Source organism: Neomonachus schauinslandi, chromosome 14 (assembly GCF_002201575.2).
Source record: "Neomonachus schauinslandi chromosome 14, ASM220157v2, whole genome shotgun sequence".
Lineage (NCBI taxonomy): Eukaryota > Metazoa > Chordata > Mammalia > Carnivora > Phocidae > Neomonachus > Neomonachus schauinslandi.
In genome coordinates this window covers 52,609,224-52,633,175 of record NC_058416.1, presented here as the reverse complement: position 1 = coordinate 52,633,175, position 23,952 = coordinate 52,609,224, and the positions used below count along the sequence as shown (strand labels likewise).

At 38.5% G+C, this 23,952-nt stretch overlaps 1 protein-coding gene across 1 annotated transcript in view; it reads left to right on the top strand.

Annotated features, from left to right (window-relative positions):
• The window catches only part of MYOM1 (myomesin 1), a 151,454-nt gene that overhangs the window by 106,994 nt on the left and 20,508 nt on the right, over positions 1 to 23,952 (top strand). The window contains exons 23-27 of the mRNA XM_021686222.1: positions 12,946 to 13,102; positions 15,073 to 15,179; positions 15,512 to 15,556; positions 20,533 to 20,669; positions 23,266 to 23,410. Coding sequence (XP_021541897.1) covers positions 12,946 to 13,102; positions 15,073 to 15,179; positions 15,512 to 15,556; positions 20,533 to 20,669; positions 23,266 to 23,410 — 591 coding nt within the window. The remainder of the gene's footprint in view (positions 1 to 12,945; positions 13,103 to 15,072; positions 15,180 to 15,511; positions 15,557 to 20,532; positions 20,670 to 23,265; positions 23,411 to 23,952) is intronic.

Here is a 23,952-nt window from a genome sequence, read left to right as displayed (position 1 = left end):
AACAGCTGCAGACATTGATCCACAAAACAGCACCAGATGAAGCCAGTCTTTGGCTCACAGCCTAGGAAAGAATCCTAGGATGTACAAAGTCAAAGTGCTTCAGCATGAAGGAGCACCAAAACCTAGGAGACACATGGACTTGTTCATATGCAACAGGCACATTCATTCTTGGGACGTACATTTCTTTTTTTTTTTTCTTTTTTTTTTTAAAGATTTTATTTATTCATTTGAGAGAGAATGAGATAGAGAGAGCATGAGAGGGGGGAGGGTCAGAGGGAGAAGCAGACTCCCTGCCGAGCAGGGAGCCCGATGCGGGACTCGATCCTGGGACTCCAGGATCATGACCTGAGCCGAAGGCAGTTGCTTAACCAACTGAGCCACCCAGGCGCCTGGGACGTACATTTCTTAAGGAGCTATGATGTGTCAGCACAATAGGCATGGGCAACAGGAGCAGAGGAATACGATATCATCACTCTGTACCAGGCTTACAGTCTAGGTGGAAAACTCAGAGCTTACAACATGGTGTGTGATGAGAGCTATGATAGATATTCATAAAATATTTCTCATACCCGAATAGGCTATAAACTGGGGTTTCATAGTCCCTGTAAAAACTTACATGTAGTGTGAAGTTGTCTATATTTAGTAATTTCCTTAAATACCAATATTTTACTTTTACCCAGATATTTATTTTATGTTAGAATGGATAGGGTAGGGGTGGGGAGGCATGTTACCAATTTCAAGATTTGGGGTGTGAAATTTGGATTGCTATTGCAGAAGAACAACTTCTTTTGGAATCTATTATTAAAATTTCAGAAAATAAAGCTCATCGTGTAACAGCAAGCCTCAAATAGGTCTAACAAGATATCCCAACTGTAATCTGAATTTGAGTTGAAAGTTAACTTAATCCACCAGGGTTGGAAGGATCACTGGTCTCCCTTTGAAGTCAATGAATATGCCAGCAGATGTAGCTCAGCCCCTGCCAGAATGTCCAGTTGTTCTGCCAATGAGGACCCAGAAAAATGAACCCAGTGTATCATGCTTTACCAAGAAGTCTATTAAGCTAAAAAAAGCCTATAAGAAGAATAAGCTGAAAAACATTTAGTGTAGATTTGTTGGTATATAAAGGGTACTTCTGTTCTTGACATTTGATATTTTTCAAATAGTATGTGTTGATTGCATCAAGCCTGGGGCAGGAAGGCGAGACAGAGGCAAGGTGAGCCAGATCAGATGGGAGATAAAAGAAAGACCTGCCAAGGTGTGGCAGGTGATCTGGAGGGCAACAAATGACTGGCGGTCCAGGCTGCAGGTATTGTTACCAGAGACTCAGCAGCAGGCAGGAGAATTCAGGCGATGCACAGGAGGGCCCAAACACAAGGCAGAGTCCCAAGCAGAAACCGGCTACCAGAAGTTAGGATTTAGTCACTAGGAGCAAGGCAGGTTAGAAGAACGCAACACTAGAAGGATTGATTGAGTTAACAACCTCCTAACCAATTCCAGTTTCTGAAAACTGGTTGGTCATAGAACCTGGCAGGACTGAGAAGGCAAATGTGTGCTCAGTCGCCTAGAGGTGGAGTTTTCAAGGATTCAGAGCAGGAAGCCAGGCTGCCTGTTAAGCTCAACTGGCTTCAGTTAGAAAACTTCCCTTGTATTTGTTTATTGACTGTTCTCTTTCACCCATTAAAACAGTAGTCCTCAACCTTAGCTGTACATGAGAATCATGCCAGGAACTTTTTTTGAAAATACTGACTCCACCCAGACTCCACTGCAGACCAATTATATCAGAATCTCCAGGACTGAGCATAGGTTCATTTTTGTTTGTTTGTTTAGCCGCTTGGGTAATTCTAGCATGAAACCAGGGTTGTGAACTTTGCTTTACACTGTGGGCTCCTTCAAAACAGGAACTGTGTGTCTTTTCTCCCTGTATGCGAGGGCCTAGTACCTGGTGTGTGGTAGTCATTTATTAAATGTAAAAAATAATGGATGACTACCATGTTTTGGCCAGTGAGTATGACTCTTTTATAGCCACAGTGTGTAAACTTAACTCTAGATATTTTGTAATGGAGGCCATGATGTGGGTACCAAAGTGGTAGGTCAGCCAGCAGTTTTGGTCTTAAACATAGAGGAGCTAAATATCACATGTGTCTGATTACATTAATTCAATTCTATCTGCTTCTCTTCTGTCCCACTCTCCAGTTTTTTAAACATTGCACGAGCGCGCACACACACACACACACACACACACCATGGAAAAGCACAAATAATTAAAGCTTGTAAAAACAATCTATTAATGCTGATGTAAGAGACTAAATTATGTGAGAAAAATTTGCATATCAGATTATGAAATATATAGGAATATGAACAGTTTACTGTGATTTCATTTTAGCTTTCAAGTTTTATTTTTTTTTAAATCATTTTTTGGAGAGGAGGGACAGTTAATTTCCACATCATTCATTTTAGCCCTGCACTGTACCTTAACTCATTCACATACTGGGTGTGGTGGCACACCTGAAGGGACCATTAAAATGCCATTCCACACAATCTGGTATCCCCCTGTGTCCATATCAAGGATTTGTGTAGGGTGGGGTTGAGGTAGCAGACTCAAGACAACTCTTCTTCAATCCTTTTTAGACCAAAATAATCTCATTCAATTTTCTATAGCCAAATCTCCTGTTCTTACCTGAATTCTTCATGTTCTTGAGCAGATTCAAAGGTCGTTTTTGAGAAAATCTAAGTCCTGACAGATTTTGCTCCAATTTTCCAACCCAACTCTGTGGGAGAGTGGAATGGCCTTTCATCCAGATGAGAACATCCATAGGGAAGCCTTGACTTTGGCAGCAGAATAGCAAATTTACTGCCTGCCAGTTAAGTATCTAAGCCATTTTGATCATACATTAATCAGCTTTAGAGAATATAGCTCTTCAGATATTTATGAGTTCAACCATGAAGTGACAGTAGCTCTGTGCTTGGCAAAAACTCAAATAGGCCATGGGACATTCTAAAAAGAAAATTTGAGGATGTTGTAACTACACCTTTCTTGACTCTGACACTGCACTAGGTCCATCTACACAGGCATGGTTCAGGGGACTAGCCTGGGCCTATTAGAAATGCTGGCATTATGTTAACTAACTAGAATTTAAATAAAAACTTGAAACCAGACAAAAAGAAACAAAAATGCTGGCATTATATTTGCTCTTGTTTTTTTCTAGAGTATTTATAAAAAGAATCATCCATTTGAATATCATACATCTTTCTAAAAATTGCTATAGAATTTTTTGCCCATTATATTTTAAGAACTCCTTTATTTACGGAATTCCACTATTGAACTTCCTCTTAGATTTTAATATGTGGAAAAGTTAGCCCTTCCAGTTGAACATAGTTACTTCCTTCATCATACAAAGAGGAATATATAAGCCAACATGTCCTTCCTTTTCAGATACAAGAAACTCTGAGCTCATTTTTAAGTTGTTTAATCTGCTTTGAATTTTCCAAGAGATGTCTTTTTGTTCTCATATTTATTCTTTGTTGTCCCATATAATTTCTTTAAAGTATTTTCCCAAAATGCTATTTTCTCTGTAAACCCAGAACACAGGAAGAGTCTACCTTTTTTCCGAAGGCCATCTCAATTCAATCTCCCATTAGAGTAAGATTGTAAAATATTTGGCTTATAAATATCTTTATTCAAAGAACTATGTTAATAAATTAATTAAAACTAAATAGTAGTAGAAAGCTTTGAATTTGAAAAGCATTGAAAGATTGGATGGTATCAGCATCATAATCAATGTGACAAATAAGGACAAGCTATAAGTTGTTGCATTGATCATTTTAAGACAATAACCTTGTTTTCTGTTTACACGGTGATATTTTTAAACTTCCCTGCAGTTACTTTGACTAAACACTGTATTCTAATGAGAATTGTTGCAGAGCTCAAGAAATAGGCTTACATAACTGGTATTTGAAATATTTGCAGTGAATTTGATTTTTCAAAAGCTTGAGATTATGATTACTTTTAGAGTGATTCTTTGAACCAGTTGACACATTACTGATTTGTCATGGAAGAGACCAAGCTTTGGAATCTGAGTGTAAAATTAAGGAGGAAACCCACTGTGACTATAATATTTTCTTGTCGATACTTTTATTTCATCTTGACTGTTTATCAAAATATTGGTGTTATACATAAGCTTTAATTAGACAAGTTCAAATAAGGTAAACATTGCAATTCTAAGCTGACATTTTTATTTTAAATCTGTTTATTTATTTATTTATTTATTTATTTATTTATTTTTTATTCTTATGTTAATCCCCATACATTACATCATTAGTTTTAGATGAAGTGTTCCATGATTCATTGTTTGTGCATAACACCCAGTGCTCCATGCAGAATGTGCCCTCCTCAATACCCACCACCAGGCTAACCCATCCTCCCACCCCCCTCCCCTCTAGAACCCTGTTTGTTTTTCAGAGTCCATCGTCTCTCATGGTTCGTCTACCCCTCTGATTTCCCCCGCTTCATTCTTCCCCTCCTGCTACATTCTTCTTCTTCTTCTTTTTTTTTCTTAACATATATTGCATTACTTGTTTCAGAGGTACAGATCTGAGATTCAACAATCTTGCACAATTCACAGCGAGAGTGGGGGGTAGGGTGGGAGGGATGGGGTGACTGGGTGATAGACACTGGGGAGGGTATGTGCTCTGGTAAATCTGTTTTTTCAATCCAGTCCCTTGCACATGTAAATATGTATGGAAAATATGGAAGACAAAATCCCAGCCCTTTTAGATTTTATTTTTTTTATTTTTTAAAGATTTTATTTATTTATTTGACAGAGAGACACAGCGAGAGAGGGAACACAAGCAGGGGGAGTGGGAGAGAGAGAAGCAGGCTTCCCGCAGAGCAGGGAGCCAGACGTGGGGCTCGATCCCAGGACCCTGGGATCATGGCCTGAGCCGAAGGCAGACGCTTTACGACTGAGCCACCCAGGCGCCCCCCCCCTTTTAGATTTTAATCTTATTGTTGATAAATTAAACACCAGTGCAACTTTTTGAGAAATGAAAATCCAATCAAATGCAAGTTTTAGTGAGTATTTGATTTTTAAACATTAAGTGCCAAATATAGTTTTATTTTTATTTTTCCTTTTATTTATATAAATCTCAACCAATAGCACTCACTATCACCACAATTATGTATGCATTGCAGCTGGGCCAGACACCAACCCTGCCCACACTGAGCTGCAGACACAGAGCTGCCACTGCATGTAGGTACATGCAGTCCACACAGAGGGTGCCCCTTGATCATCCAGCTCTGGCAGTCAGAGGAGATTGCACTGCTGCATTCCACATGACATTTTCTACACTCCTTCAAGACTGGGAGATGTAGCTGATTTGCCTAATACATGGAAACAAACACAGAGAGTCAGGAAAAAATGAAATGACAGAAGAATATGTACCAAGTAAAAGAAAAAGACAAAATATCAGAAAAAGACATTAATGAACTGGAGATAAGCATCTACTTGATACAGAGTTTAAGGTAATGATCATAAAGATGTTCAATGAACTCAGGTTAAGAATGGGTTAACAGTGAGATCCTCAACAAAGAGACAGAAAATATAAGAAAGTTCCAAATAGAAGTGACAAACCTGAAGAATACAATAACTGAACTGAAAAATACACTAGAGGGATTCAACAGCAGACCGGATAAAGCCAAAGATCAGATCAATGAGCTGGAACAAAGCAATAGAACTGACGCAGAGAGGGGCACCTGGGTGGCTCAGTTAGTAGAGCATCCGACTCTTGGTTTCAGCTCAGATCATGATCTCATGGATCATGGTATTGAGCCCTAGATGGGCTCTGCACTCAGAAGGGAGTCTGCTTGAAGATTCCCCCCGCCCCTCCCCCACTCATGTGCGCATGCACACACACACACACTCTCTCTCTAATAAATAAATAAATCTTAAAAAAAAGAAAAAAGAATTCACCCAGAGTAGTAAAAAGAAAAAAGAATTTAAAAATATGAACATAACTTAAGGGATCTCTGACAGAACATCAAGAGGAATAACATTTGCAATCCTGGGGTGCCAGAAGGAGAAGAGAGAGAGAAAGGGCTATAAAATTTTTGAAGAAATATGGCTGAAAACTTTCCTAATCTGAGGAGGGAAACAGACATACAGTTTCAGGAATCCCAGAGAGTTCCAAATAAAATGAACCTAAAGAGATTCACACTAAGACACATAATAATTAGAAGGGTAAAAGTTAAAGGGAGAATCTTAAAAGCAGCAAGAGCAAAGCAACTTACTATGTACAAGGGAAACCCCATAAGGCTATCAACAGATTTTTCAGCAGAAACTTTGCAACTCAGAAGAGAGTGGCATAACATAGTCAAAAGTGCTAAAAGGAAAAAACTCCCAACCAAGAATTTTCTACCTGGCAATGTTATCATTCAGAATTGAAGGAGAGATTAAGAGTTTTCCAGATAAGCAAAAGCTAAAGGCGTTCATTACCACTAAACTGGCCTTACAAGAAATGTTAAAGAGGCTTCTTTAAACAAAAAAGAAATGGCACTAATTAATAATAAGAAAATATAAGAAAGTAAAAATCTCACTGGAAAAGGTAAATACATAAAGCTAGTGGATCAATTCCTTATAAAGCAAGTATGAAGGTTAAATGACAGAAAAAAGTAAAATAAATTTAAAACCACAATAATTAATTAAGGGATGCATAAATAAAAAGATGCAAAATGTGACATCAAAAATAAAAATGTGTAGGTGAGAGAAAAATGTACAGTTTTGGAATGTGTTCAAATTTAAGCTGCTATCCCATCAAAAAAAAACCCTGAAATCTTGCCATTTGCAATGATGTGGATGGAACTAGAGGGTATTATGCTAAGCGAAATAAGTCAATCAGAGAAAGACAAGTATCATATGATCTCACTGATAATAAGGAATTCTTAATCTCAGGAAACAAACTGAGGGTTGCTGGAGTGGTGGGGGTGGGAGGGATGGGGTGGCTGGGTTATAGACATCGGGGAGGGTATGTGCTAGGGTGAGTGCTGGGAATTGTGTAAGACTGTTGAATCACAGACCTGTACCTATGAAACAAATAATACATTATATGTTAAAAAAAAAAGAAGAAGATAGTAGGAAGGGAAAAATGAAGGGGGGGAATCGGAGGGGGAGATGAACTATGAGAGACTATGGACTCTGCGAAACAAACTGAGGGTTCTAGAGGGGAAGGGGTGGGGGGATGGTTTAGCCCGGTGATGGGTATTAAGGAGGGCACATACTGAATGGAGCACTGGGTGTTATAGGCAAACAATGAATCATGGAACACTACATCAAAAACTAATGATGTAATGTATAGTGACTAACATAATAAAATAAAAATTCAAGTTGCTATCAAGTCAGAACATACCGTTATATACATAGGTTATATGTGAGCTTCACAGTAACTACAAAGCAAAAACTTACAGTAAATATATGAAGAAAATGAGAAAGGAACCTAAACATAACACTGAAGAAAGCCACCAAACTAAAAGGGAAGAGAGAAAAAGAAGAAGAAAGGGACAGAGAGGAACTACAAAAACAGCCAGAAAACAATGAACAAAATAGCAATAAGTACATACCTATCAATAATTACTTTAAATGTAAATAGACTAAACTCCCCAATCAAAAGATACAGAGTGGCAGAATGGCTAAAAAAAAAGACCCATTTATATGCTGTGTACAAGAGACTCACTTCAGATCTAAAGACATACACAGACTGAAAGTGAAGGGATGGGAAAAGACATCCCATGCAAATGGAAATGAAAAGAAAGCTGGAGTAGCAATACTCATACCAGACAAAATATCAGACTTTAAAACAAGGACTGTAATAACAGACAAGGGCATATAATCATAAAAAGGTCAATCTAACAAGAAGACGTAACATTTATAAATATATATGCACCCAATACAGGGGCACCAAGATATATAAAGCAAATATTAACAGACCTGAAGGGAGAAACCAACAGCAATACAATAATAGTAGGGGACTTTCACACCCCCACTTACATCAATGGATAGATCATCCAAACAGAAAATCAATAAGGAAACATCAGCCTTAAATGACACATTAGACTAGAGGGACTTAATAGATATATGCAGAACATTCCATCCAAAAGCAACAGAATAAACATTCTTCTCAACTGCACATGGAACACTCTCCAGGATAGATCACATGTTAAGTCACAAAACAAGTCTCAATAAATTCAAGAGCATTGAAATCACATCAAGTATTTTCTGTGAGCACAATTATAAGAAGAGTGGAAAAACCTCAAAAATGTTTGAGATTAAACAACATGCTGCTGGGGGCACCTAGGTGGCTCAGTTGTTAAGTGTTTGCCTTCGGCTCGGGTCATGATCCCAGGGTCCCGGGATCGAGCCCCACATTGGGCTCCCTGATCTGCGGGAAGCCTGCTTCTCCCTCTCCTGCTCCCCCTGCTTGTGTTCCCTCATTCGCTGTGTCTCTGTCAAATAAATAAATAAAATCTTAAAAAAAAAAAAAAAAACAAACATGCTGCTGAACAACCATTGGGTCATCAAGATAATCAAAGAAAATCAATAAAAAACACCTAGAGACAAGTGAAAACAGAAATTACATACCAAAATCTTTGGGATGATGCAGCAAAATTCTTTTTTTTTTTTTTTAAAGATTTTTTGACAGAGAGAGACACAGCGAGAGAGGGAACACAAGCAGGGGGAGTGGGAGAGGGAGAAGCAGGCTTTCTGTGGAGCAGGGAGCCCGATGCGGGGCTCGATCCCAGGATCCTGGGATCATGACCTGAGCCGAAGGCAGACGCTTAACGACTGAGCCACCCAGGCACCCCGCAGCAAAATTCTTTCTAAGAGGGAATACATAGCAATACAAGCCTACCTCAAGAAACAAGGAAAATCTCAAACAAACAATTTAACTTTACTCCTAAAGGAGCTAGAAAAAGAACAAATGAAGCCTAAAGTCAGTAGAAGGAAGGGAATAGTAAAGATTAGAATGGAAATTAATGAAATAGAGATTAGAAAAAAATTGGGAAAGATCAGTAAAACTGAGAGCTGGTTCTTTGAAAAGGTAAACAAAATTGACAAACCTTTAGCTATACTCACCAAGAAAAGAAAGGGAGAAGATTCTAATAAACAAAATCATAAATCAAAGAGAAGTTACAACTGACACCACAGAAATATGAAGGATCATAAGAGACTATGAACAATTATACACCAACACAGAGGACCACCTAGAAGAAATAGACAAATTCCTCAAAACATACAATCTTCCAAGACTGATTCATGAAGCAATAGAAAATCTGAATATACCAATTACTAGTAAGGAAATTGAATCAGTAATCAAAAAATTCTCAACAAACAAAAGTCCAGGACCAGAGCAGCTTCACTGGTGACTTCTATCAAACAAAGATTTAATACCTATCTTTCTCAAACTCTTCTAAAAAGGGGCACCTGGGTGGCTCAATCAGTTAAGCATCTGCTTTCAGCTCAGGTCATGATCCCAGGGTCCTGGGATCGAGCCCCACATCGGGATCCCAGCTCAGCAGAGAGTCTGCTTCTCCCTCTGACCCTCCCCCCTCTCATGCTTTCTCTCACTCTCTCTCTCACTCTCTCAAATAAATAAATAAAATCTTAAAAAAAAAAAAGACTCTTCTAAAAAATTGAAAAGGAGGGAACACTTCCAAACTCATTTTATCATTATTCTGATACCAAAACCTGATGACACCATAAAAAAAGAAAATTAAAGGCCTGTATCATTAATGAACATTGATGCAAAAATCCTAAACAAAATATTAGCAAACCAAATTCAGTGATACATTAAAAGGGATCATCCACCATGATTAAGTGGGATTTATTCCAGGGATACAAGGATAGTTCAATACCTGCAAATCAATCCACATGATTCACCACTTTGACAAAATGAAGGATAAAAAGTATATGATCATCTCAACAGATGCAGAAAAAGCATTTGACAACATGGATGGACCTTGAAGATATTATGCGAAGTGAAGTCAGTCAGATGGAGAAAGACAAATACCATATGATTTCACTCATGTGGAATCTAAAAACATAAAACAATGAACAAACAAAACTAAAGCAAACTCATAGATATGGAAAACAGATTGGTGTTTACCACAGGGGAACAGGGGTCAGGGGGTGGACAAAATGAGTAGAGGGGGTCAATTGTATGGTGATGGATGGTAGCTAGACTTTTAGTTGTGATCACTTTGTGCTGCATACAGATGTTGAATTATAGTGTTATATACCTAAAACTTATATATAATCTTATAGACTTAATAAACTTATATAAAATATGTTTTTCCTCAATTAAAAAAAAAACCTCAACAAATTATTGTTCTAAATTCCCAGTTGTTCCATTTACCTGAGAATTTACTGCTAAAGCATCAGTACTTTAAAATTCATTCTAAAACTCTTTGATGAAAATTCTTGTAAAATAGATCGGACTTTTTGTATGTCCTTTTCAACCTTGGATGCAGTATACTAAATCTTATTTACCTTTTTCTGTGTGACTCAGGGCCATAAGGATCAACCTTATTTATTGTACAGTGTTGGGATACAGTGATGTTATTATAGGGTGAGGAGCCATTTGCTCCTCTATTAAATAATGTCTTTGTGCCGGCATTCAGGTTTTCTGCCTCCTCTCCTGCTCTCATTTTCTTTATTCTCAGTGTGCCTGCTGGTAGTAGCTTTTTACTTCCCTCTCTTTTGGGGGTCTAATCTACTGATGGAACCCAACCAACCAACTTTCTAGAATCATCTCAAGTGAAATATAAATAGATTCCAAGGGACAATCTATGGAATTCTCCAGTGAGTGTCCAGGAATATTAGTGTGTGGACTTTGTCACATCCTTGCTGCCTCTTAGAGGCTTGTTTTCCTCATTTTTTGGTTTGGGGCAGGGTTCCAGATGGATGAAGTGTTATAGTGCAAAAGTTCTCTGTGGAACGGAGAGAAAGGCTAAGCTAACTTTACTATTCATATTCTTTCAGTTTTGTGACTCCTTTGCAAAAAAAAGTCAGATCTTTCACTTTAATTAAAAAAAAAAATCACAATTCTTAACCTAAGCAATATTTTTTTCTGTTGTAAGCTTAAATCATACCTCCAATATAATAAACAGCAAGCCTATGGATGATTCACTTCCTTTCAAAAAGGATTACAGAGAAGACAATGAATGATTAATATGAACAATCTGTCATGCCTCCAAAATAGCTATTATGCAAATAGTAAGGAAGGTCTAGTCAACCTCCATCACTTCTTTCCTCTTCATAATAATACAGATATACAGAAATATTCTTATTTGTATTCTCTCTGTGACTCAACCATGCTCTGTATCATAACACTGTCTAAACCTCAGCCCTCTTAGATGTTAGTCTTTTCTTAAGTTTCAATGAGAGCACTTTTTCACTTTTTGTTATACAACAGTGGATGGTGAGGATTCGTCATGTGTTATCAGGAGTAGCACTAAAACATGGTCTGCAACTTCCAGTGGAGTAGAGTCTCTTTAAAAGTAATACATGGTAGACATTTCACTCAAGTATAATTAAATCTTTATTTGATCATAATTTCAGTTTATAGCCAAATATGAAAATAACTCTTTTGTTTTTTTAAAAAATAATTTTTAAAAATCTCTAGAACTAGTCTTCTTTAAGTGTTCATGTGTTTAAGAAATCACTTTTTAGAGGTTTATAATTAAAGCACACCCTGTTATCTGTAAAGACAAATTAAATCAGCTGCCTGGCTTAAGAACCAAGATCTTCATGTTGCCACACACTGGGCACTAATTTTCTCTTGGCCTTCCCCTGGGAGGATTTTTGCAATTTTTTCCCCCTGACAAGTTTTATTGCACAGTAGGCCAGGATGCTGACTTCTTACAACACAATTTAGAGAGAAAACCTTCAATCTTTTGGCAGTATCTATTGGAAGGTTTTTTAAATGCCTTTTAAAAACAAAGCTGTACCTTTCTGAGATTAAATATATTTTTCCTAACATATGGAAACAAACTGAGTTTAGACTGGTAATCGAATGAGTGTCAATTTGAGAAGTACATTTTACCTTTCAAATTGGATTAGGCATAGATGTGAATATTTTATATGCTGTACAAACTCTGAATTGCTAAATTAGATGCCGGTGCAATTTGTTATAACTCTCAAAAATACAAGAACTCAAAACATTAACTGAATTGCTTTCTTTTAAACCTAAAAACCAGTCTTGAAACATCTGGATCTCTTGAAATTCATTTCCATTTAAATTTCCAAAGAGTTCAATAACAGTCATGTTTAGGTCGCTGTCATTCTAATCTAGAGGGGCACCTTTAGGTTGATTTATGGTTGCTTGATCAACAGAACAAGATCTTGGCCTCAAGTTTCCATGTAGTTCTCCATTTTTAAATGATTTATAACATTAAGCTTATGAACATAGGCAATTTTTACTACCTCTACTTTCTCCCCTTCAATTTCCCACTGGTTTCTTTATCTCTTAACTATCCTTTCCTGATGAGTAGTTGGATACGGATGTTAATGAAGCAAAAGTCATTGATTCAGTCCTGATAAGGATCGCTCAACTTTCTTTTTGCCCCAGGCTGCCTTGCTGCCCTTACTATGACCAACACACTCCTGTAACTGTACCTTCAGTCACATCAACCAATTTTTATTCAGCCCTAGACAAAGAATACTGTCCATGGTGTTGGCTCTACCTGAAAAACAGTAGGCACATTCATTTAATTCCATGTTGCAGTATAAAAGTTGAATTGTAGAGCAGGATTGTCCATTCACAGTGAGCAGCTGGAGCTTTTCCCTTGTGGGGGCTCAAGGCCCTGATTTAAGGCTACAGTAATGAATCCCAAAGTAAGGAATTCTTACTTCATTAATTTCTATCAGGAAATAATCATTGTTTTGGATCTTCTAGGAACCAAAGAGGTTGTTGTAAATGTGGATGATGATGGAGTAATTTCATTGAACTTTGAATGTGATCAGATGGCTCCAAATTCTCAGTTCAACTGGTCCAAAGATTATGTATCCACTGAGGACTCTCCACGATTAGAGGTTGAAAGCAAAGGCAACAAGTATGTACTGTTTCAGTCTTAATAATGGGTTTCCTTTTCATGATAGGAAAGTGAAGTAAGCTAGTTGCTTTCTATTTCAAATACTTAGTATAAGGGGATGAAATCACAAATATTTTTTTTTAAAGATTTTATTTATTTATTTGAGACAGAGAGAATGAGAGACAGAGAGCATGAGAGGGAAGAGGGTCAGAGGGAGAAGCAGACTCCCTGCCGAGCAGGGAGCCCGATGCGGGACTCGATCCCAGGACTCCAGGATCATGACCTAAGCCGAAGGCAGTCGCTTAACCAACTGAGCCACCCAGGCGCCCAAAATCACAAATATTTTATATCTGGTCATGTAAAAAGTAATAACCAACGTCAGCCTTAAAAAATAACAATCCTTATAAAAATACTTTTCACGTTATTTCAGTTAAAAAGCTTTCTCATATATTATCTCATTTGTGATGTTAGAAAAGCTTTGATTGACATAAAATCAGCTTTAATGATGATTCTTGTTATTTTATGAAATTTTGTAATCTTAAAGTAATGGTGAGGATGCTTATGGGGAGAGAGCAAGGAAGAACTTGCTACTTGCTGGTTCAAGTTATGGTGAATTAAATGGGCTAGGTATAATCTCTTCTGCTTTTTTCACCACCACTTATAAGTGACATAATAACACACTGGAAAGAACTCTGTATGGGAAGCACAGGATAGATGAGTTCTAATCCCAGCTCTACCAGGGGCTGGCTCTGTGACCTGGGGCAGCTTTTAACTTCCATGGGCCTTGGATTTCTTTTTCTGTAAAATGGGAGAGAGCAAAGGAGATTAATTTTGTGATCAGTTACTTCCTTTTACATCCAAGAATCTAAGTTTTCTTTTACTTTGCCTTGCTTAGCATATTTACTACCATATTGGATTGCATTTGGTAAAGCAAAATGCTTTTAAGTATTATTTTTATTACGAAGAAGCCCAAAATATCTCAGAAATAAAGAAATAGTAATTTTGTTGGAGAATGGCAAGGACATACTGAATATAATTAAAAGACATTTTTCTGTCAGTGTGCTATAAAGTCCTTGAAGTAAAACATAAATTTGGTGGGGCACCTGGGTGGCTCAGTCGGTTAAGCATCTGCCTTCGGCTCAGGTCATGATCCCAGGGTCCTGGGACTGAGTCCCACATTGGGCTCCTTGCTCAGCGGGGAGCCTGCTTCTCCCTCTGCCCCTCCCCCTGCTTGTGCTTGTGCTCTCTCTCCATCAAATAAATACAAATAAAACCTTTAAAAATATATAAGTTTGGTCAAAGAAAAGACAATCAAACTGTAAAATTTTCTTCTGATTTGTGCACTTACTAACATTTATATATTTGGCTGATCTTAGACACTGACTAGCAACATCACTCACCAAAGTTAGAAAATGCAGTGAACTAAACCATTGACCCATTCACTTATTCATTCCACAAATATTTATTAAGCACATATTATGCTGGAAGACACAAAAGGACATGAACCAGATCTTGTCCTTAACGGTACAATGACTATATAGTAGAGACGTATGGATAATAAAAGAGGCAATACCAGTGCAGTATGATAAGCTCAAAAAGGAAAGTGCAGGGGATGACATAAAGGAAGCACTTGGAGTTGCCAAAAGAAGGTTCTGCCCTGTGGGGGAAGGTATTTTTTAGGCTCCCCAGCAAAGGCAAATCAGCTAAAAATACCTTTGTTGGGGGTGGGTATTGATATGCAACATAATTTGGGGATGGGATATTTGTACCAACTCCCCACTCCTGTCATCCCACCCCCGATTCCTGGGAGGAAGTCAAGAAAGTCTTCCTAGAAACAGCTTAAATGAGCAGGTTTCAGGTCAGTAAGGGGAGATGGGAACACGTGCTCCCAGTGAAGGGAGTTTCCTGTGCAGACACCTAGAGACAACAGTAGACGTGGGCTCATAGACCCCGCACAGCCTCCCTTCTTACAAGAGTATTCTGTTCCACAGAACGAAAATGACCTTCAAGGACCTGGGGATGGAAGACTTGGGCACTTACTCCTGCGGTGTAACAGAGACTGATGGAATAGGGTCAAGCTACTTGATCGATGAGGAAGGTAAGTTCAAAATCATTCCATTTATTGGGGTACCTGGTGGCTCAGTCCGTTAAGCATCTGCCTTGGGCTCAGGTCATGATCTCAGGTCCTGGGATGGAGGCCCACGTAGGGCTCCCTGCTGAGCAGGGAGTCTGCTTCTCCCTCTGTCTCTGCCTGCCGTTCCCCCTGCTTGTGCTCTCTGTCTCTGTCTAATAAATAAATAAAAATCTTTAATAAAAAAATAAAATCCATTCACAAGTCTAACGCTGCTTTGATTCAGCAGTGATCCTCTAGGATCAAGTGACTTTCGTTTTAGTTGTTCAAGTTTAATTGTTCTTTTTTTCTCCCTACAGAGCTGAAACGTTTACTAGCTCTCAGCCAAGAACACAAGTTCCCAAGTAAGTGTCCACAGTACATCCACAGAGTTTAGCAGTCCTACTGGGTGGTGACTTGTGGAATAGGTCAGGCAACAACTCTCACAGGATTAAGAGAAGAAGCTCTTAAGAACACATAATGGAACATACACTGGTAGCTACAAATGCGCTTTCCAGAAGGGCTGCTTTTATCTTGGCCATTTTTCTAAAGAGATACAAATACTACACATCCCATGCTGTTACATAGTGAAGTGTCAGGTTACACAGGTGTAATAGCTGAGTAGTTAAATTCTTCACTTTTTGCCTATGTACTTTGGAATCCTATATATTATATGATACTGGATACATTAATCCACATGTTTTTTAGGCAAACCGATCTCTTCCTAAGCAATTTAATGTTAGCACTTAACAGAAGAATCATACTTCTAAAAAAAGATAATCTAAAGACATTATCTACCATTTTAAACTCCTGGAAAATGAGGTAAAGATGTCCTAGTCAGAAAAAGAATCCCTCTGAACTATCTACAAACTCTTCCATAAAGCACTTTCCACATAAAAGATTAAATTTCGCAGTTGACACCTAAGAGAGAGAAGTCTGAAATGATACTAGGAAAGTTCCACTGACCTGATACGTTCTCTTGCCATTGATATCTATTGGCCAAACTAGTGGATTATCCAGAAAGTTATACCCTGGAGTTTGAGACAACAAATGGAGAGTGATAATACACACTCACTCTTTTAAAACAGGAATTTTATTTTGTTTTGTTTTGTTTTACTCTTTAGTCCCTAAAATACAACTCCTTCACCAATACAGACTTTTCAGGAACAGGAAACTATACCATGACTCCACACTATAGGCAAAACCCTGTATGTTTCTATATGTACATTTTTCTAGGAGGAGGGTCTGTAGCTCTCCCGAAATTCCCAGTGAAGGCTCTGACTCAAAAATAAACACACACTGCTCTGGAACTAATCGCCTGACTTCTTTTCCATTCCCAAGGAATCTTGTTCCATCCTGAGGCTGAGTGTTAGTGACCATTGGCCTCAGTTGTTATGTTCTCAAAACCAACGTTGTTCAACAAAGAGGCACAATGGGGTGCCTGTGGAGTGTGGGTGTAGAATACAGACTTTCTGAATTCTGGGAGAGACCATTTCTCATCTGTATGCTTATTCACCATAAAACTAGAAAAGTAAGACTATGAATGGTGTCTTCAAAGTTATATTATTTTTTAATTGCATGGAAGGTAGAAGTTTGGCTTGTATTCTTTGTTCTGTACTTTTGACCCACTCTATGAACCTTGGCAACTCAATTTTAATTTCCCCATGCCTTAGTTTCTTTTCTAGAAATGGCTGTTTTAATCGTTTATAGCACCTACTGTATAGAGATGCTGTGAGAGATCCTTGAACTTTTCAGGAAAAATATAAATATTGATGGAAACAACAGTGATCCTCAAAAAACCCACTTGTAGAAGATCTGTCTGCGAGCTATACAGGATGTTCTACCTTCACATCCCCAGGGCTGTGAAGTAAGGAGTGTAGGAGAGGGTCACTATGTTGAACACAGCCAGACCCCATTAGGGATCAGACTGCCTCCTCCCAAACATTGGTGGAAATGGAGAGAAACCGCAGCATCCACTAATCTAGTCAGACAGTAAACATTGGCAAAGTGTCTAGGCAACAGCTGGTCCAAACAACATTTACATTTAGCTTAAAAGATGGAGATGAGACAACATGGGGTGTTACTGTTGAATTGGAGGTGCCCAAGCCTCCCTGATGTTCAGTGATCATATGGACTTTGAGACAGTAGTTGTCTGATGTCAGTGTCACGTATACTGAGAGATTTATTTTGCATAAGCATGATCACTCTAATTACTGGTTCTAGGAGAGAGAGTAGCAGCAAACTCAGGTTCCCTTTTTATTAGAGACCTGGTGTGGCATTTGAGTAGGCAGAGAGAGAGAGAACTCAACAATGTGTTAAAAATTCTGACATGCAAATGTCAGATCTCCTAACCCAAGGGAGATTTGCTTAGCCCATTGAAGTGGCATTTTCAAGAATACAGCTCCCACACTTTTCTTCCCCCGACTGCTAGTAGATCAGCCTGGTGACTACCTGAATATTTTCAGAGATCTGATGAAGAGTCAAAGCAGCATATCTAATTTCTCAATTTATACCCACTTCCTGGCGGTAAATGTTGAACATCATTAAGTCTTTTTGTGAGATTTTGTAAGTTTTTAAATGGGTCTTGTTTCTTACAGAATGTAATAAAGAGCATGGTGCTCCTTTATCCCTTGGCACAGTAAATTCTATTTTAAGCTGTTTTCAAAAATATTTTGAAAACCACTAAACATATGCCTTAAACCTACAAAAAATAGATATTTTGCTGGAGCAAATTAACTGCCAGAGAAAAGAGTGTAAGGAAATTTAGGACTGAGAAGAAGTAAAAATGTATAAAGCTAAAAACAGAAAATAGCCTAGTTGGTCTTGCCACTATTGATATTAAGCGGCAGTGTAGAGAGACAGCTTACTTAAAGATTTCAAGGTATTGTGAGGTAGGTGATGGAAGGTATCCTTCAGTATTGTTAACATCCTGCATAATATCTCTTGGATATTACCCCACTTGTACCCATATACCCTATGTGTACAGATATATGCAAGCACATATACATAAATTGTATCTATTTCGTATGTCCTCTTAGGTGTCAATACATTATATTTTATAATTGGTAGTTGTAGGGTGTTGTTGAAGCAACTGATGGAGGAAAGAGATACCAAAATATTAATAGCCAAATTTATAAAGCACTTGTTATATGCCAGAGTATTTATAGGGTGCTGAAAGGGAGTGTATCATTTAAACTCCACAGTGACCGTAAAAAGCTCGGTTCTAAGGTGATTTAATTTTAGAGATGTATGAGGCCCAAAGAGGTTGGGTAACTAGACCAGATGTACACAGTGGATACCCGTGGTTAAGCCCAAGTGGTCTGACCCTAACCAGGACATGACTATTAATGTGTATACACCTGCTGTTTGCCACCACACCCTCTCTGGTGATTCCTGGTAGCCAGTGTTTCCTCGTGTGATGTTCCTATTACTCAGAGAGGGCAGTGAACACTAAGGGAGCTTGAAACTTCCAGGAGGACATGCCCTTTCTCCTCCATCACCACTATGGTCCCCTTAGGTAACTGCAACACTCATGTATTAAATTTCCCAGAACGAGGTCTTCAGACTTTCTCAGGAAAGATTCTACTCTCCATTCTCCTCAAGAGTTACTTGTAGCAAGTAGGAGTGTCCTGTAGGGAGAAAGCTTAGCCTCTGCTCTCACAACCCTGGAGTCTGTCCTTGTTGCTTTACTTAGACATGCTCACACTGGCCAATCACTACTGTTCTTCAGAATGGACAGCCAGAACCAAGAGGAGCACAGAATAGAGGGAATAACCCTCTCAGCTCTGCTGCCCAGATATGTTACTAGCCTTTCCTGGGGCTCAGTTTTGTCATCAGTAAAATGAGGAGAGAAAAGAACTCACCTTTCCTGAGCACTGGTCATTATTCACAGCGTCTTAGTGTCTTCTGGTACTGTATTCATTGTTCTTGGTGGTCTTATGAGGCAGATCATATCCATGTTAGCAAGTGAGGAACATGAGGTTTCCGAGAGGAGAGAACTGTCCAAGGTCACGGTGTGACATCAGAGCCCATCTTCAGTGCATCACAGACACTCTGCAGTAGATGACATCTGAGCCTCTGTTTAGTTCCTCATGGGAACAAGTTTATAACTGAGTTTCACAATGACTATGGAACAGCAAATGAAAGGCATCCCTTAAAGTTTGGAAAAGATAGTTTTAGGATAAGTACAAAGAAATTTTGATGTATATTTGATACAAGTTTGGGAAGCTTACAATTTAAAATGTAGCATCTGTTGAAATTTTGAGATTAGTTTAAGAACCATTTAGAGACAGCAAAGGGTGATGATTTCTCCTAAAGGAAATGAAGGACTACTAAACTTTGAGAGACAGCCATGGTTTTCAGCAGAGTTTGCCCTGGAGCTACCACTGATACAAAACCATTGGAGGAGACTTTATAGAGAACATTTTCAAGTTACAAGAAATTTAGAAAACTGTTCTTGAGGGATATCAGCCAACTTTTAAAATTTCACCCAGACTCAAATGGCTTAAGCAATACAGGTATATATCAGAGATACCATATGGTTCCTTTACTTTCTTTGTGCGGCAAGCCATGCTATATCTTAATATGCCTTCTTATAGTGACTCACATATTTGCCTCTGAAAAATGTTTCCTTGTCTAAGAATGTAAATGAATTGGCAAACCAGTGGGATGGATAGAGTTTAAATGATAAGCTAGTTCATCTTGTATATATCAACATTAATTCTGTTTTAAAATTCATTTTTAAAAACATTTGAAAGAACCTCCAAAGTGAGTTTAATTGTTGAGAAAAATAAAATTTAACTCCTTTCCCAGTATTTTGAAGTAATTAAGATTATAGAATATTGGAGCTGGAAAATCTCTTAACCATTTAGGACATTCAGTACAATCCCATTCATTTATAAATGAGTCAACTGAGGCCCAGATATGTGAAGTGACCTGCCTAATATTACACAGTTGCTGATGTTGGACTAGGCTCCAGCTCTCCTGGGGCCAGCCCAAGACTATTTCATCACACTTTGTTATTGTCCCTAAAGCCACAGTAGAGAGTCACACAGGTTAGGTGAAGGAACCCTGGAGGTAAGTTTATCTTCCTCATTTTTACAGTTGAGATATCTATGACTCAGGGAAGGTGAATGACTTGCCCAAAGTGGCAGCAGGATTAGAACCCAGGTCTTCCATCCTTGAGTATCATTCTTTCCCTACAACGTTCTTACTGCCTCCAGGCTTTGCAAGAAGCAAGGTGCTGTATTGTCATTTCCATTGAGTGTTTTTTCACTGAAAAATCGGTATTAATATAATTGGTTACCAATAAAATTACTGTTTTTGTTTTTATTTTGCATAGCTGTCCCAATTAAGTCAGAGTTGGCAGTTGAAATTTTGGAGAAAGGCCAGGTCCGGTTTTGGATGCAGGCTGAGAAGCTGTCTGGCAACACCAAAGTCACCTACATATTTAATGACAAGGAGATTTTTGAAGGACCGGTATGTTTTACACTTTTTTTTAATTTTTTAAAAATTTTTTTTTTTAAAGATTTTATTTATTTATTTGAGAGAGAGAGAATGAGAGAGAGCACATGAGAGGGGGGAGGGCCAGAGGGAGAAGCAGACTCCCTGCCGAGCAGGGAGCCCGATGCGGGACTCGATCCAGGGACTCCAGTATCATGACCTGAGCCGAAGGCAGTCGCTTAACCAACTGAGCCACCCAGGCGCCCAGTTTTACACTTTTTAGATTCTAAACATATCACTGTACAATGTGCTGAGGGAGCCCTATTAAAATGCAGCTAAATTGTTATGAAAACCACTGGGTGCAGGGTGGGAGAGTAAAAAAAAAAAAAAATAGGGAGAGGAAAATATAGATTGATTATATCATATTATCCAAACTGGGATACTGTTGAGAATGAAAGACGGTTCTAGTAATAATTTTTCCAGGACAAGAATCAAACCAAAACTGTCCCGGGCAAATCAAGAAGTATGGTTACCCAGGAAAATAGAGCTGCTCTCCTGAGAAGCAGAGGAGTCAGCATGCTTACCTGAACTTACATACTCACATCAGAAACCTCAGCAGGAGCTTGGTTCTCTACAGGGAGGAAATGGCCTCCATTGTTCCAATGGCTCAGAAAAAAATGCAGCAAAAATATCTTTCCTTACTTTTCTGCTGAAAAATGCAATACATTTTTATTGTAAAAAAAATTGTAAAGACTCAAAAGGGACAAATCACAAATTCTCACAACTTTTTAATATACACATTGGTTTATACTTTTTTGGTCTTTTTCTACACTTCTCTGTGTGTGTGTGTGTGTGTGTGTCTGTCTGTCTATGGATGTCTTCTTTAATTTACGTAGGTGTTTGTATGTATCTACTCTTTTCTTTGCTTTTAACATAAACATAGTTTCCATGGATAGAGTTACAACATCTGCACTGTATTTGTCCTCCCAGAATCAAGCCAGTGCCCAGTGGTACTGAAGAACTTGGGTTTAGGAGCTCTGGCTCTTACCGGGCTATCACAGGTATAAATGAGAGTCTCAAAAGATGGGAAAGAGGTGTGATATGTGGCCTGTTCTCCTTTCATCAAGATATGTTTTTAAAACATTTCAGGATTCATTAGTGAGTGGGAGAATGAATAACATAAATAGCAAAAAAAAAAAAAGTAATATATTTCTTTTCAGCTCATTTAGCAACTGTGTATAGAACCTGAGTAAGTCACACAGGGTCCACAGTGGCCCATCTTCTCTGTTTTCAAGATATTCTCCTTGATCGCCGTGCTCATCACCTGGCCAGTAGAGGGGAAGGAAAAGCATTGTTGGCATCACTGTCTGCTGCCACAGCCATTTAGGGACCACTCGTGCACACACATTCATAGATGCACTCCCCTTCATGTGTTCACACATGGTTTCATGCTGTTGTACACATGCGCACATGCACATACATACTCTGAACTTGGTGAACTGTTCATTGTCATTGCAGTTAGTTCTTACACTATTTTGTTGGGTGGAAATTAGTGTCTTAGGCTAAGTTCCCTAGAAGGACAGTCTGAAATAGAATTTCTCTTTCAATTGATTTATAGGGGAGTACTCTCAGGAGTGGGGATTAGGGAAACAAGCTAAGGTAGAGGAAAGCAAAGCAAAAATGTGGTCTCGGTTGGAGACTGGCTTCCTGCAGGGAACACTCTGAGGCATGAACTGCCGCACACAGTTGATCCCAGACCTGAGCCTTCATTCTGTGACATTTTATAGGAAAACTTCATTAATTCAAATCCACTATAAAACCTGCACTTGTATGCCCAAGGGTTAAGATTTATCTTTACACTGAAAAAAAGTTGCCTAAGCCATATGATAAAATAATTACAGAAGAGTAGGGCAAGTTTAGTTTATTAGGAACAAATGAACTTCAAATGCTTTGGAAGCATTTTTATTCACATATTAATTCTGCAGATATTTACTAATTGCCTGCTATAGGCCATGCATGCACAAGACGTGAGGGATATAGCAACGGACGAGACAAAAACACGCCCCTCACGCTGCCTATTGTGTGCCATTATTCTACTAATTAAAACGAATGTAATCTGGAAGGTAAAATGGGAATCTAAAAACACCTTTGTTTTTTTCAAAGATCTTACTTATTTATTTGAGAGAGAGAGAGACAGCCAGAGAGGGAACACCAGCAGGGGGAGTGGGAGAGGGAGAAGCAGGCTTCCCGCAGAGCAGGGAGCCCGATGCGGGGCTCGATCCCAGGACCCTGGGATCATGACCCAAGCCAAAGGCAGATGCTTAATGACTGAGCCACCCAGATGCCCCTAAAAACACCTGTTTGACAACACTTGTGACTTAGGATAACAAAACTTTATTTGTATTTAAAAAAATTAAATTTCAGACTTTATAGTAATCAGTTCTGGTCAAGGTCATATATGCCAGGTCCTATTTTTCTTTTTCCGGGGAACAAGATTTTGAAAGCTCATCTAAAAAAAAAATTTAACAAGAAATTTTGTTAAAATTATGATTCTTTGGAGTTTGTGTTTATTCCATCAGGCATTGGCATCCTATCTTCCTCACTGATTTCTGTTTTCATTTCCACATTGAAGAAATATAAGATGCATATCGACCGAAACACTGGCATAATTGAAATGTTCATGGAAAAGCTACAGGATGAGGATGAGGGAACATATACTTTTCAGCTTCAAGATGGAAAAGCAACTGGCCATTCTACTCTTGTTCTCATTGGAGATGGTAAGAAGTCTGTGGCACATTAACTGAAAGACTTCACTGCTCCCTTCAGTGTAAATACCCTGTGGCACGAAAGTGGTCACATGGAAGGCAGCAGGAATTGTTTCTGGTATTTTAAACATTGGAATCCAATTTCAGTTAATACTTTCCATAGTATTTCACCAGATTTATCCTTAGCCCACAGGGAAGACTGCAGTTAAATGATCTCCTATCTAAACAAGTATTTATTACTAAAATTCTCCAGTGAAGGAGATTGTAATACAACTAAGACTCCACCTATATCTCAGGAACAATGATACTACCTTATACTGTGTACTTCCTTTAAACTACTTAAATTAAGAAGAAAAATATGCGAAAGTGGTGCATGCCAGATCAATTAATCATGCTTTATAACTGGATTATACAGTTATAAAGTGCCATAAGCCACTGTAGATATAAAATGTGGCATTTAACAAATGTGGCATTTGGAAAAGCTGGCCAGATCTCTACATTTGCGACATCCGATACTACTTGACTATTTCCTAGCTTCATGACCTTGAACAATT